Genomic DNA, 14,708 nt, shown 5'->3' with positions numbered 1-14,708 from the left:
ACCCACCCATACCCCTACATTTACCCCTTACCAAACACTATGGGCAATTTAGCATGGCCAATTCACCTGACCTGCACATCTTTGGACTGTGGAAGGAAACCAGAGCACCCGGAGGAAACCCACGCAGACACGGGGAGAACGTGCAAACTCCACACAGTCAATTGAATCCGGATCTCCGGCGCTGTGAGGCAGCAATGCTAACCACTGTGCCACCGTGCCGCCCATAGGTTTAGGGTGAGAGGGGAGAGATATAAAAGTGACCTAAGGGACAACGTTTTCATGCAGAGGGTGGAATGAGCTGCCAGAGGAAGTGGTGGAGGCTAGTACAATTGCAACATTTAAGAGGTATTTGGATGGGTTTGGAGGGATATGGGCCGGGTGCTGGCAGGTGGGACTAGATTGGGTTGGGACATCTGGTCAGCATGGACGGGTTGGACCGAAGGGTCTGTTTCCATGCTGTACATGTCTATGACTCTATGACCTTCTTTCAGCTTTGTTGCTGAAATCAGGCCTGTTAAAAGCATAGTCACTTGATATACATATATAAGTAACTATAGCAGTCCTGCAGGAATAAATGGAATTGAATTGAATTTATTGTCACATGTACTGAGACACATTGAAAAGTTTTGTCTTGCAGCAATACAGACAGATCACAGAGTTATGTAGCATAGATAGTCAGTAATAGGTAAACAGCGGTGAAAACCAAAACACAGGTTCAGGTGTAAGCTAAGAGTTTGTGAGCCCATAGTATTCTAACAACAGGAGGGTAGAAACTGTTTCGAAACCGGCTGGTGCATGTGTTCAGGCTTCTGTACCTTCTCCCCTCAATGGTAGAGGTTGTAGAAAAACATTGCCAGGGTGGGATGGATCTTTGAGGATGCTGGCGGCCTTTCCTTGACAGCGGGCCTGGTAGATGGATTCTATAGATGGGAGTTTGGCCTTTGTGATTATCCAGGCCGAATGCACCACTCTCGGTAACCGGCTCTGATCTTGAATGGTACAGTTGCCATACCAGGTAGTGATACATCCAGACAGAAAGCTCTCGATGGTGCACCTATAAAAGTTGGCAAGGGTATTCGCCGTCATGCCAAATTTCCTCAGCTGCCGGAGGAAGAAGAGACGTTGTTGGACCTTTGTAACCAATACGTCCACATGAAGAGTCCAGGAAAGCTGGTTCTGGATGACCACTCCCAGGAGCTTGACACTCTCCACTCGTTCCACCTCTGTGCTGTTAATGTGTGGGGGAGCATGAGTAACATCCCGCTAAAAGTCAATAATGGATTCCTTGGTTTTGCTGGCATTGAGAGCTAGGTTGTTCTCAGGAACCATTTTTCCAGGTCTTCCACCTCCTGTCTGTAGTCTGTTTCGATTCAACCGACTATGGTGGTGTCATCAGCAAACATGTAAATGGCATTAGTCTGGTATTTGTCGACGCAGTAATTGGTATACAGTAAATACAGTAGGGGTCTGAGTACGCACCCCTGGGGGGCTCCAGTGTTGTGTGTTAGTGACAATGAAATATTGTCCCCAATCTTCACGGATTGTGATCTGTGGGTGAGGAAATTGAGGATCCAGTTGCAGAGAGTGGGGCTTAGTCAGAGATCACGAAGTTTAGTGATCAGTCTCGAGAGGATAGTAGTGTAGAAGGCTGAACTGTAATCAATGGGTAGGATTCTTACGTAGCTGTTCTTCATGTCAAGATGGTCTAGGGAGGAGTGAAGGGCAAGCGATATGGCATCAGACATGGATCTGTTGGTCCGATAGGCAAATTGGAGTGGCTCAAGAGTAGTGGGGAGGCTGGAGTTGATTAATGCCATGACAAGCGTTTCAAAGCACTTCATGACCACTGAAGTCAGGGCCACTGGGCGGTAGTCATTGAGACATGCTGCATGAGCCTTCTTAGGCACAGGGATGATGTAGGCCCTCTTGAAACAGGCAGGGACAGTGGCCTGCTGCAGGGAGAGGTTGAAGATGTCCGAGAAGACCTCTGCCAGTTGATCTGCGCATGCTCTGAGTACACGGCCTGGTACGCCAACTGGTCCCATTGCTTTCCTTGGATTCACACAAAGGAAAACTGATCTGACTCTGATGCAGTGACTGTTGGGGTTGGTTCGTCAGGGCTTGTTGGAACAGGGGTTACCTCTCCGCCAAAAGTCTGCTCAAAGCAAGCACAGAAGGTGTTGTGATGATCTGGGAGAGATGTGTCATCGTCTGCTATCTTGCACGGTCTCTTTTTACAATCTGCGATGTCATTCAGTCCTTGCCATAGTTGCCGGGTGTCTGTCTGGGTCTCTAGTTTGAATCAGTATTGGTCCCTGGCTGTCTTAATGGCTCTGCGAAGGTCATACTTGGATTCGTTATATTGGAGTGGGTCTCCTGATCTCAAGGCCTCATGCCTGGCTTTTAGCAGGTTCTGTATATCCTGATGCATCCAGGGTTTCCTGTTGGGGAACACCCGGATTGACTTCCTCGGTATGCAGGAACACAAGATAACACAATGATGTGGCGAGTTGGTAAATAGTTACTATTTCATTAGCTCTTGTTCCAGAATTTTATGGAAATCACATTTTGCCATCTGGCCTGGTGGCATTCGAACACATGACCTCATATAGGGTGGTGCTTCGCGCTCTGGTCATGGTTCCAGTGGCTTGAGTCAGAGATGTAGTTAGCAGCCGCAGCACTGAGACCCATGGTTCGTAACTCTGGCCCTGACCAACAATAACTCTGTAAAAGGACCTCATTTGTTGAGAGGCCAGCACAATGATTGCCTGGGAACCCAGACACTCCTCCATTCAGAGGTCACATTCTCTCTCCCAAAGTCTGTGTTGGGTGGGGAAGCAATCATTCAGGTTCCTTGACCTTACTCTCTCTCGCTCCCTTCCATGGTCTTGCCCACCCACAGGAAACCAAGAGAGAACACACAGTGTCCACCAGCATAAAGGTGAGCTTGTGCACTTTGGCAAGAAGAGTAGAGGAGGTGAATATTACTTAAATGGGGAAAGACTACAGAAAACTGCAGCACAGGAGGAATTGGGGATCCTTATCCATGAATCACAAAAAGCTAGTATCCAAGTTCAATAGGGAAGGCAATTGGAATGTTGGCCTTTATTTAAAAGGGTGTGAAGCATAAAAATAGGGAGATCTTGCTAAAACTGTGTTAGGCACTAGTTAGACCCGAACTGGAAAACTGTGAATAGTTTTGGTCTCCTTATCTAAGGAAAGATATACTGGCATTGGACCTGTAGTGGTTGTAATAATGTCAGCTTGGGGGGGGGGCGGGGGGCTCATAGAATATGAGTTCCCTGATTGGGGCTGTTAACCTGATCCAATCAGGGGGTCCTGGCTGACAGATATAAACAGGAGTACTAAACAAATGACAAAAAAAAAAGAAAAAATAAACAGGAGTACTCCCCTTCACTGTTTTGATCACACAGCATTGTCCTTTGATGTGAAGGGCAGTGCTTGTCACTGGCCACCCGGGTGTTTTCCTATCTTCCTGGTGGTGGAAATTGAATAAATATTCATGCACTTTGTGTCTTTCACTGTGTCTCACACCTGCACACACACACCATGTGTGCTGGGGAAAAAATAAGCACTACCGCGTTAGGCGGTAGTGTGGGGGAAAAAAAACAGGAGTGTCAGAGGTTCTGTTCACTCTGAAAGCTGGCTCTGAGGGAGCTGGGTCAGTGTCAAGGACTCTCCATGTGTAAACAAAGGGTGACTCATGATGGGATACTGGCCTCTGTGGAGAAAGAAAAAAGAATAAATAAATAAATAAATAAACAAACAGGAGTACTTAAGATTCTGTTTACTCTGACAGCTGGCTCTGAGGAAACTGGGACCAATACTGTGCACGTGTGAAAATAGGGGGATGGGATACTGGCCTGTGTGGAGTTATTTCAGGATGCAGTCTGGAGAATGTTTGCTAGGTTGATCCTGTGTATGGAGAGATGTTTTTAAATGAGTGGAGAATACATACAACATCCTTACCTGGCTTGACAGGAGAAATTGTTTCCCCTTGTGGGAGAATCTCAGACCTCAGGTGCTGCCTGACCTGCTGTGCTTTTCCAGCACCACTCTAATCTAGACTCTGGTTTCCAGCATCTGCAGTCATTGTTTTTACCAAGTTGATTTTAACCATACTGCGAATCCTCTGGCAAGGATTCCTTGAAGTTTTCCTCCTCTCTCTACAAGAATCTCCGGGAGTCCCTCTCCCACTGCAACTCCCAGGTCATTTCCTCTGCCCTGAAGCTCTTTACTCTCTGCTACTTTCTGCCCACCCCCACCCTCCTCTCATTTATCTCTCCGCCCTTCAGGCTCTCTGCCTGTATTCCTGATGAAGGGCTTTTGCCCGAAACGTCGATTTTCCTGCTCCTCAGATGCTGCCTGAACTGCTGTGCTTTTCCAGCACCTCTCTAATCTAGGCTCTGGTTTCCAACATCTGCAGTCATTGTACCTTGGTAAAAACAAAGTAAGGGGTCATCCATTTAACACCGAGATGAGGAGGAATTTCTTCACTAAGAGTGTAGTAGGTCTGTGCAATTCTTTATCACAGAGGGTTGTTGAGGCTGGGTTGTTGAAACCTGTGACACACAGATTTTAATCAGTAATGGTATCAAGAAAAAGCAGGAAACTGAAGTTGAGGATTATCAGATTGACCATGACTGCATGGCAGAACAAACTCAACGGGCCGAATAGGCTACTTCTGCTCCTGTGTCTTATGTCGAAAAGTATGGCGCTGGAAGAGCACAGCAGGTCTGGCAGCATCCAAGGAGCACGAGAATCGATATTTCGGGCACAAGCCCTTCATCCCATTCCTGATGAAGGGTTTCAGTCCGAAACGTCGACTCTTCTGCTCTTCGGATGCTGCTGTGCTTTTCCAGCGCCACACTTCCAACTCTGGCTCTCCAGCATCTGCAACCCTCACTTTCTCTCCTGTGTCTTATTGCCTTCTGATATTAGAGGACTTGCTGTGACCAGCAACCGCAGTAGTGATGGAAAGATCTGCAGATATCTGGAATAGTTTGTCAATTTAGTTTGTCAGATTTCTTTTCTTGAATATGCAATGTGAATTATTTCTGAGTCAGAGTTTCCCCTTTAATTTTAGAAAAGGATATCTGGAGAGTTGGCTTCCTGTTGATGACACCAGAGAAAAGTTTTTTCTGAAATTATTGACATGATCTCGGTGCTGCTGGCTGGCCTGTTCTTAAATACTCTGGAGAAAGGGAGTTGGCTTCTTTGCAATTGAGTTACTTGCTACATCATTACAGAAGAGATTAGTGGTGCTGGAAGAGCACAGCAGTTTTCTGGATTAGTGGTGCTGGAAGAGCACAGCAGTTTCTGGATTAGTGGTGCTGGAAGAGCACAGAAGTTTTCTAGATTAGTGGTGCTGGAAGAGCACAGCAGTTTCTGGATTAGTGGTGCTGGAAGAGCACCACTAATCCAGAATCTGGTTTCCAGCATCTGCAGTCATTGTTTTTACATCATTACAGAAGGTAAGAGTCAAGCACATGGTTGTTGTTTTGTACATGGTGTGATGGTAGATTTTATTATTTATAGGACATTAACAAATAAGGATGGGTTTTGATGTCTATCAATGATTGTTTCATTGCCATCATTGTTGATATTAGCTTTCAATGCCAGCTTTGAATTCAATTAATAAATAAAGTCGCCCAGTTAACCCTGCTGGGATTTGAACCCACATCTCTGGATCATTTGCTCAAGTCACAGAATCGTATTCATTGGAATCTAGAAGAATGAGGCAGGATTTTATAGAAACATAAAAAATGTTATGAAGGGAATACATAAGATAGAAGCAGGGAGGTTGTTTCTGGGTGAAACTAGAACTAGGAGGCATAACCTCAAGGGGCAGCAGATTTAGGACAGAGTTGAGGAGGAATTACTTCACCCAGAGGGCGAGGAATTCCCCGCCCAGTGAAGCGGTTGAGGCTACCTCATTGAATATTTTTAAAGCAAAGATAGACAGATTTTTGACCAGTAAAGGAATCAAGGGTTATGGTGAGAGCCCGGGTAAGTGGAGCTGAGTCCATGAAAAGATCATTGAATGGTGGATCAGGCTCGAGGGACCAGATGGCCTACTCCTGCTCCTATTTCTTATATCCAATAACGTAACTACAACGTCACTGCACCTTGTTAAAAGACAGGCCCCTCGTAGTTTTGTTGCTCATAATGTAAACTATTGCTTGCATTCTGCCCCAGCATAACATTTAATACTGATCAGCTGCAATGATTAGAACAACAACATGTATTTACAGAGAGCCTTTAACAAACTGAAATGTGTCAAAGTCCTTCAGGGCGTTGTGAAATAAATAATTATACCAAACAGCAATCCCTGGATAGGACCCAATACCTGTCCAAAGGGCTTCAGTGTTTTAAGGAGAAGAGGGAGCTGAAAATAAATGGGGATGGATTTCCTCAGCTTAGTGCTGAGGCAGCTGAAGGCATGGCCACCAGCGGTGGAGTGGGTACAATCAGGAAAGCTCAAGCTGACAGAATTACGGGAGTCTGGATTAGTGGTGCTGGAAGAGCACAGCAATTCAGGCAGCATCCGAGGACAGGCAAAATCGACGTTTCGGGCAAAAGCCCTTCATCAGGAATAAAAAGTGTAAAGATCTCAGAAGGCTAAGGAGCAGGAGGGAAAGTAGGATGAGAGAGAGGGACGAGGTCATGCAGGGGTTAAAAATTGGCAAACTGCAGCATTGCTTATTCCAGCAGCCATTGTGGGCGAGTGAGCCTGCAGGTGATTGGTGAACAGATCCTGGCATGAGTGAGGACATGGGAAGCCAGGTTTTGGGATGATCTGAAGGTTCCTCCAGAATGGAATGTGGGAGACTGGTCTGGAGCGTGTTCGAGAGATAGCAAAGGCATGAATGGCATAGAAATTCCAAAAAGGCATAATCTGACACTCATATCGCAAACAAATTTTACAAATCCAGAGACGCGGCGAAGGGATCCATCAGCTGATTCTGAAGCAGATTTTGACCCAGAGAACACATTGCTCAGAAATTGGAGCAACAATCAAGATTAAAGCGATGCAGTGATTGTGAAAGACAACAAACAGAAACACATATGAGGGGAGACTCCAGCTGTTTGAAATCGTGACTCCAGTGATATATTTGTGTGGTTCCATTATATACACAAATAATCACAGAAATTCCAATGATATATGCATATCAACAGGTCCAATGCTATACATGTACCAATATCAGGATGTGGAGTTGCTGGTGTTGGACTGGGGTGGACAAAGGCAGAAGTCACATGACGTCAGGTTATCGTCTAACAGGTCTATTTGAAATTGCAAGCTTTCGGAGTCCTGCCCCTTCATCGAAAGCTTGTAATTTCAAATAAACCTGTTGCACTATAACCAGCCGTCACGTAACTTCTGACTTTGTACCGATATCAGCAGAAATTCCAACTGTTCATAAAATGAAACTGAAATTTCAATTTGCAACAAGATATTCAGCTTAAGTCACCAGTTTCTGAATTGGCCAACTCAGGAAGTGATCTTCAAATATAGTTTACAAGTTATTTATAAGCAGCAGAAATGTTATTACCAGTATTGATAATGTTGAACCCACTGTTTCTCTGCACACTCATCAAATGGAATTGCTGTAGCTCAGTTTAAAATTCTCACCTCTGAGCTTAAATCCTTCAAAGTCTTCAACTCTTTCTGTCTCTCCAGCTTTGTTCCCACAACTCTTTGAGATCTGCTTTCCTTTCACTCTGGATTCCTGTTCCTCCTGAATTCCTGCTCCTCAAATTACTGTTGGCCAGACTGGTTCTACACCTAACTCTGGAATTCAGTCACTAAATGTTTCCACCTCTCCTTCCTTCTCCAGGATACCAAGAATGAAGGAATTTCGATACAAGGAAAGATTAAGGTTTATTCTCATTGGAGCAGAGAACATTATTGAGGTGTCCAAAATTATAAACAAGGATGAACAAGGGTAAAGAAGGATATTCTGTTTCCATGAATAGGTATGTCAGTAACTAGGGGTCACAATTTCAAGATTGACAGCAACAGGGCTAGGAGTGAGAAGAAAAGAAATTCCTTTACTCAGTTGTTAGGATCTTGAATGTGCTGCCTGGGAGAGTGGGGGAGGTGGATTCCATAGGATGTTTCAAAAGAGAGATGGATATATATATTTGAAAGGGATAAATTTTGAGGACTGTGGATATAGGGCTGGAGAGTGAGACTGGTTGGGTAGCTCTTTTGGGAGCTGGTACAGACACAATGGGTCAAATGGCCTCCTCCTGCATTGTAAACTTCTATGATTCCAAAAAGAATGTTTTACAAAGTTAAACGCACTGTGTCAATGCTATCTGTTGTTGTGACTCACTAGGAACTAAGGTTCATGTCTCTCACTGTGTGTGGGCACAACGGCCTTTATTACCAAATTATTCCCAGCAACAACAGTGTCAGGTACCTAACCCACCTCTTGTGTTCAGATAGATTGCATTATAATTTAAATGTCACTTTCTTTCCTTTTGAATTCTGTAAGTTCTGTAACTTGCAGGACACAAGGTAGGAGGTGAGATGTAGCTGAGGAGGGACATTTGTTGGCTGGCACACACTTGATCCAAGTGGCCACTTTCTGTGCATCCAATTGTCTATAATTCTGAATTCTTGCTCTGGGTGCCGTCATATCTCCCATTACCCAGTTCCTAAATGAAATGGTTTTATACTGGTCCTGTCACACTCATTTCAGTGTAACCACAGCATACTGTGGTGGCACTGAGATACACAGAAACTTCCAAACGTGACATGCTAAAGGGCATCTCATCCTGGAAACACACCCAGACAGGTGTACTAAGATGTCTCTGTCTCTGACAGAGGTGTCAGTTGTGTGTGTATTTATTTGTTCACATGATGTAGGCGTCGCTGGCTGGGTCAGCATTTATTGCCCCTCCCTAATTGCCCAGAGGGCAGCTAAGAGTCAACCCACATTGTTGTGGGTCTGGATTCACATGTCAGTCAGACCAGATAAGGATGGGTTTCTCCGACAATTGATTCAGTGGTCCTCATTAATTATTTTCCTCAATGAATCCAAATTCCACCCTCTGCCAAGGTGTGATTCAAACCCGGGTCCCCGGATCGTTATCAGGGCCTCTGGTTTAATAGTCTAGCACTGATACCACTAGGACACTGCCTCCCCATTATCTGTGTGGGTTATTTCCTTCTTTGATATTCATACAGAAACAAAACCAACATCATGAGGTGATGTTAGACAATAAAGAGGCACATGCTCACACTGTGGCAACTGCAAAGATACTCAGTGAAGATTGGCTGAACAAATATCAGGGTATTGTTCCCTAGGCCTCATGCTCACCCCTCTGACCCGGTGATCTTTTGCAGGGAAGATTAAACTATCTTTGACCATTTTGTGTCACAATTGCAAAAGTCAAAGGGATACCTAAGTGTGACACTGAAGCAGATCGACACATACTAACCCATAGCTTTAGCAGGAAGGGCCACTCATCCCCTTAAATCTGCTGTCCCACTCAATAAGATCGTGGCCAATCCTATTATTCCACACACTAACTGAACATAGAACACAGAACAGTACAGGCCCTTCGGCCCTCAATGTTGTGCCAACCTTTTATCCTACTCTAAGATCAAACTAACCCACATATGCTACATTTTACTATCATCAATGTGCCTATCCAAGTGTTACTTAAATGTCCCTAATGCATCTGACTCTACTATCACCGCTGGCATTGCATTCCATGCACCCACCACTCTCTGATAAAGAACCTACCTCCGACATCTCCCCAAAACCTTCCTCCAATTATCTCAAAATTATGCCCTTCTTGATAGCCATTTCTGCCCTGGGGACAGGTCTCTGGTTATCCACTCTATCTATGCCTCTCAACATCTTGTACACCTCTATCAAGTCACCTCTCATTCTTCTTGACTCTAATGAGAAAAGCCTTAGCTCCCTCAACCCTTCTTCATTCGGCATGTCCTCCAGTCCAGGCAGCATCCTGATAAATCTCCTCTGCACTCTCTCGACAGCTTTCACATCTTTCCCACAATGAGGCAACCAGAACTGAACACAATATTCCAATTGTGGTCCAATGAGGGCTTTATAAAGCTGCACTATAACCTCATGGCTCTTAAACTCAATCCCCCTGCTAACGAAAGCCAACACACCATACACCTTAACAACCCTATCAACTTGGGTGGTAACTTTGAGGGATCTATGGACTTAGACCCCAAGATCCCTCTGTTCCTCTACACTGCCAAGAATCCAGCCTTTAACCTTGTAATCTGCATTCAAATTCAACCTTCCAAAATGAATCACTTTACACTTTTCCAGGTTGACCTCCATCTGCCACTTCACAGCCCAGCTCTGCATCCTGTCAGTGCCCAGTTGCAACCTACAACAGCCCTCCACACTATCCATAACTCCACTAACTTTCCGCTCATTACAAACTTACTAGCTCACCCTTCCACTTCCTCATCAGAGTCATTTATAAAAATCACGAAGAGCAGAGGTCCCAGAACAGATCCCTGCAGAACACCACTGATCACCGAGCCCCAGGCTGAATACGTTACATCAACTACCACCCTCTGTCTTCTATGGGCCAGCCAATTCTGTATCCAGTCAGACAGATTTCCCTGTATCCCATGCTTCCTTACTTTCTGAATGAACCTATCATGGGGAACCTTATCAAACACCTTGCTAAAATCCATATTCAGCTCATCCACTGCTCTACCTTCAATGTGTTTTGTCACATCCTCAGTAAGGCTGGTGACTCCCAATAAACTTTCTCAGTCTTGCTTGGTTTCTTATAAATATGAATCACTTTGTTAATTACTCCAGAAACCGAACACATCTCAAAATACAAACTCACCAAATTATATCAGTCAACCTTTTTAATGGTGACCATGGAAGCTGAGCTTACACAGTTGGCTTGACCGGAGCTGAGAGGGTAGTGGGTCTTCCTCACCTCCCCTTAGCCTCTTTTCCTGGATACTGAGAAAAGGTTGTGTGAAGGAGTTGGTAATGGACTAATCTCCCAGAGATTGGGTGATTCATTCCTACCAGAGACAGCCAGGGGGACAGCTCTCTCTCAGCTTTGGGCTGTATTAGGTCCAGGAGGATCCCATCCACACCCTGTGAAAGCCCAGCTCAAGTCATTTCAAAGTCCCCGGCTGGAGCTGCTGTAGCCAGAGAGGCAGCACAATGGGATTGCACCTTACATTCCACCATGTAGCAGCCAGGTCCAATCAGCAGTGAGCTGGTCATTCTGGGGTATTGGGCTGTGATTACACAAACACACACACACACACAAAGGCATGCACAAACACACACAAACGCACGTGCGTGCACACACACAGACACACACACAAACATCCATAAATACACATACACACACATACTCTCACACATGCGCACACACATTCAAACACCCATAGATACACACACACTCACACAAATGCACTCACACACAGTTAAACACCCATAAATACACACACGCATACACACACTCCCAGAAAACATATACACACGCACAAACACATATACACACTGACCTGTGCACACATATGTACATACACATATCCAAACACATAGACACACACAGATGTACATCCATTCATATGGACTTAAGTAAGGCATTCAACAAGCTTCCCCATGGGAGACTGATTAGCAAGGTTAGATCCCATGGAATACAGGGAGAATTAGCCATTTGGATACAGAACTGGCTCAAAGGTAGAAGACAGAGGGTGGTGGTGGAGGGCTGTTTTTCAGACTGGAGGCCTGTGACCAGTGGAGTACCACAAGGTTCGGTGCTGGGTCCTCTACTTTTGTCATTTACAAAAATGATTTGGATGCGAACATAAGAGGTACAATTAGTAAGTTTGCAGATGACAAAAAATTGGAGATGTAGTGGACAGCAAAGAAGATTACCTCAGATTACAACCAGATCTTGATCAGATGAGCAAGTGGGCTGAGGAGTGGCAGATGGAGTTTAATTTAGATAAATGTGAGGTGCTGCATTTTGGGAAAATAAATCTTAGCATGACTTATACACTTCCTGATAAGGTCTTTGGGACTGTTGCTGAACAAAGAGACCTTGGAGTGCAGGTTCATAGCTCCTTGAAAGTAGAGTCACAGGTAGATAGGATAGTGAAGATGATGTTTGGTATGCTTTCCTTTATTGTTCAGAGTATTGAGTACAGGAGTTGGGAGATCATGTTGAGGCCGTATAGGACCACTCTATCCACCTGTGCAGCAACCTTCAGGGTACAATGGACCTGCACTCCTAGATCTCTCTGCCCATCAACGTTTCCCAAGGATCTTCCATTCATTGTATAATTCGCTCTATAATTAGACTTGCCTAAATGCATCACCTCACATTTGTCTGGATTGAACTCCATCTGCCACTTTTCCGCCCAACTCTCCAGTCTATCTATATCCTCTATCTATATGTTCTCTGACAGCTTCTTATGCTTTCTGCTACTCCACCAATCTTCGTGTCATCTGCAAACTTGCTGATCATACCAACTCTTCCAGATCATTTATGTATATTACAAACAACAATGCACCAATACTGACCCCTGTGGAACACCACTGGTCACCTTTCTCCATTTTGAGAAACTCCCTTCAACTACTACTCTCTGTCTCCTGTTGCTCAACCAGTTCTTTATCCACCTATCTAGAACACCATGTGACTTCACTTTCTCCATTAGTCTACAATGGGGAACCTTATCAAATGCCTTATTAAAGTCCATGTATATGCAACAACAGCCCTTCCTTCATCGATCAACTTGGTCACTTCCTCGATGCAGAAGGACTGCATCAACGGAGCTGAGGTAGAGAGGATTGATAGCTTTAAGTCCCTAGGAGTGACAAGCACCAACAATCTGTCCTGGGCTACCTATGTGATGTAACAGTCAGAAACAATGCCTCTTCTTCCTCAGGAGGATAAACAAATTCAGCATGTCTGTAAGGACCCTCACCAACGTTTACAGATGCACCGTTGAAAGCATTGTGTCTGGAAGCATCACAGCTTTGTAAGACAACTGCTCTGCCCAGGACCGTAAAAGACTACACAGATTTGAGAACACAGCCCAGTCCATCAAGCTAGCCAACCTTCCATCCATTGACTCCATCTGCACTTCTCATTGCCACGGAAAGGCAGCCATCATCATTGCGTGTGCGCGTGTGTGCGTGTGCGCGTGGTTATGATCTGTTGTAATGCATGCAAAACAAAACTTTTCACTGTACTTAGGTACATGCGACAATAATCAAACAAATCAAATCAGATCTTTGCTCTCTCTATCTATTCACCTCCTGTCAGCCTGAAACATTCCAGGTCAGTATGTTCATCCACACCAGACACATGCACACCCCCAATTTTAACACTCCCCTTCTGATGATTGAGCCTTCAGCAGCCAAGTCCTTAAGATCCAGAAATCTCTCCCAAAATTCCCCCATTCTTCCTTCAATACTCAAATTCAAGGCCTGCTCTTTGAGCAAGCTCTTAATCATCTCTTCCTTATATCTCCTTGGACTCTTTGTCCACTATTACCGAATTAAACCTCTTGCAGAGCTTTGGAAAATCCTTAAATAAAACAAAGAACTATAGCTGGTGGGGATCTGAAACAAACAAAAAGCAGAAATTGCAGATGGTCTGAAGAAGGGTAATTGGACTCAAAATATTAACTCTGCCTTTCTCTCACCGCAGATGCTGTCAGACATGCTGTGTTTCTCAAGCACTTTGTTTGCTTCTTAAGAAAATTGTTTTAAAAATGTCATGTGCACTTTCAAGTCATTACTGATTGCAAAATCTAGTCTGGGCAGCATCTTTTAGATCAATAGTTTAAACAGAAGTGAGAAGAAACTGAACCAACTGAAAGACTTGTTTAAAAAAGTAAGTCTCCTTATCTTAAGATTCATGTTTCCTCTGTCTTTCTCAGATCTCACAAACCGGCTCCAAACTCCCTCACTGAGGGAATGGAACTGCAAGGTAGCAGCAAGTGCTCACAGTTTAAAAACAAACTCCCTGGAACTGACAAAGAACAGAGACTATTAGCTTCACAAAAAAACAAATCGATTCAAAAAACACATTACAGAAGGAGAGAGACAGGAAACCAGAGCCCAGGTTTTTTTGACTATATACAGCAAGTTCTGCAAAACCACCTTGCTGCGGTTGGTTAAAAATAATTAGAACAGGTTTTAGTGCATATTTCGAATGAGCTTTGCAGTATCAATTGACAATGTAGTCTTTAAAAATGTTAATCTCTGTGAATGTATAAATGCATCAGGAAAGTCTAGGGAGAATACTCAAATATATAACATTGCTGTGATAATAACTGGACATGAGATGAAATCATTTTCATTCTATTCTTTGCCTCAATCGAATAATTACAAATATGTTGTACATTTATTAAAACATTTAAATCCAACTCCACGTACTTACACACAGTTAAAATCAGGCCATTGTTGTTATTGCATTGCTTCTCTCTCAAAGCCATTTACCTGAGCTCAGGTGATTGTAGATTCTCCCCTGACCTGGGGCTTCACTGTCACTTTTGGAGCGGCCTCGGCATCGCAGGACAGGGGTCTCACTGGCCATGTGCAGCTGTCGAGGAGCGAGGATCAGGCTGGACAATTGAGTGCAGGCAAACACAAACCAACAGAGTGCTGCCCCTCTCTGCACTACCTTCGAGTAGCACC

The 14,708-nt window shown here is 44.4% G+C and overlaps 1 protein-coding gene across 2 annotated transcripts in view; it reads right to left on the bottom strand.

Moving 5' to 3' along the window:
- Positions 1-14,708, bottom strand: part of phactr2 (phosphatase and actin regulator 2) — a 213,700-nt gene extending 198,992 nt beyond the window's left edge. Inside the window, exon 1 of one of the 2 annotated variants that reach the window (XM_043695293.1) lies at positions 14,511-14,708. In XM_043695293.1, the coding sequence (XP_043551228.1) occupies positions 14,511-14,607 (97 nt within the window). In that variant the 5' untranslated portion in view covers positions 14,608-14,708. The remainder of the gene's footprint in view (positions 1-14,510) is intronic. The other variant, XM_043695292.1, reaches the window with a different exon arrangement.

Source organism: Chiloscyllium plagiosum, chromosome 9, assembly GCF_004010195.1.
Source record: "Chiloscyllium plagiosum isolate BGI_BamShark_2017 chromosome 9, ASM401019v2, whole genome shotgun sequence".
Lineage (NCBI taxonomy): Eukaryota > Metazoa > Chordata > Chondrichthyes > Orectolobiformes > Hemiscylliidae > Chiloscyllium > Chiloscyllium plagiosum.
The sequence above is the reverse complement of the archived record's forward strand: the minus strand, read 5'-3'. Positions and strand labels throughout refer to the sequence as shown.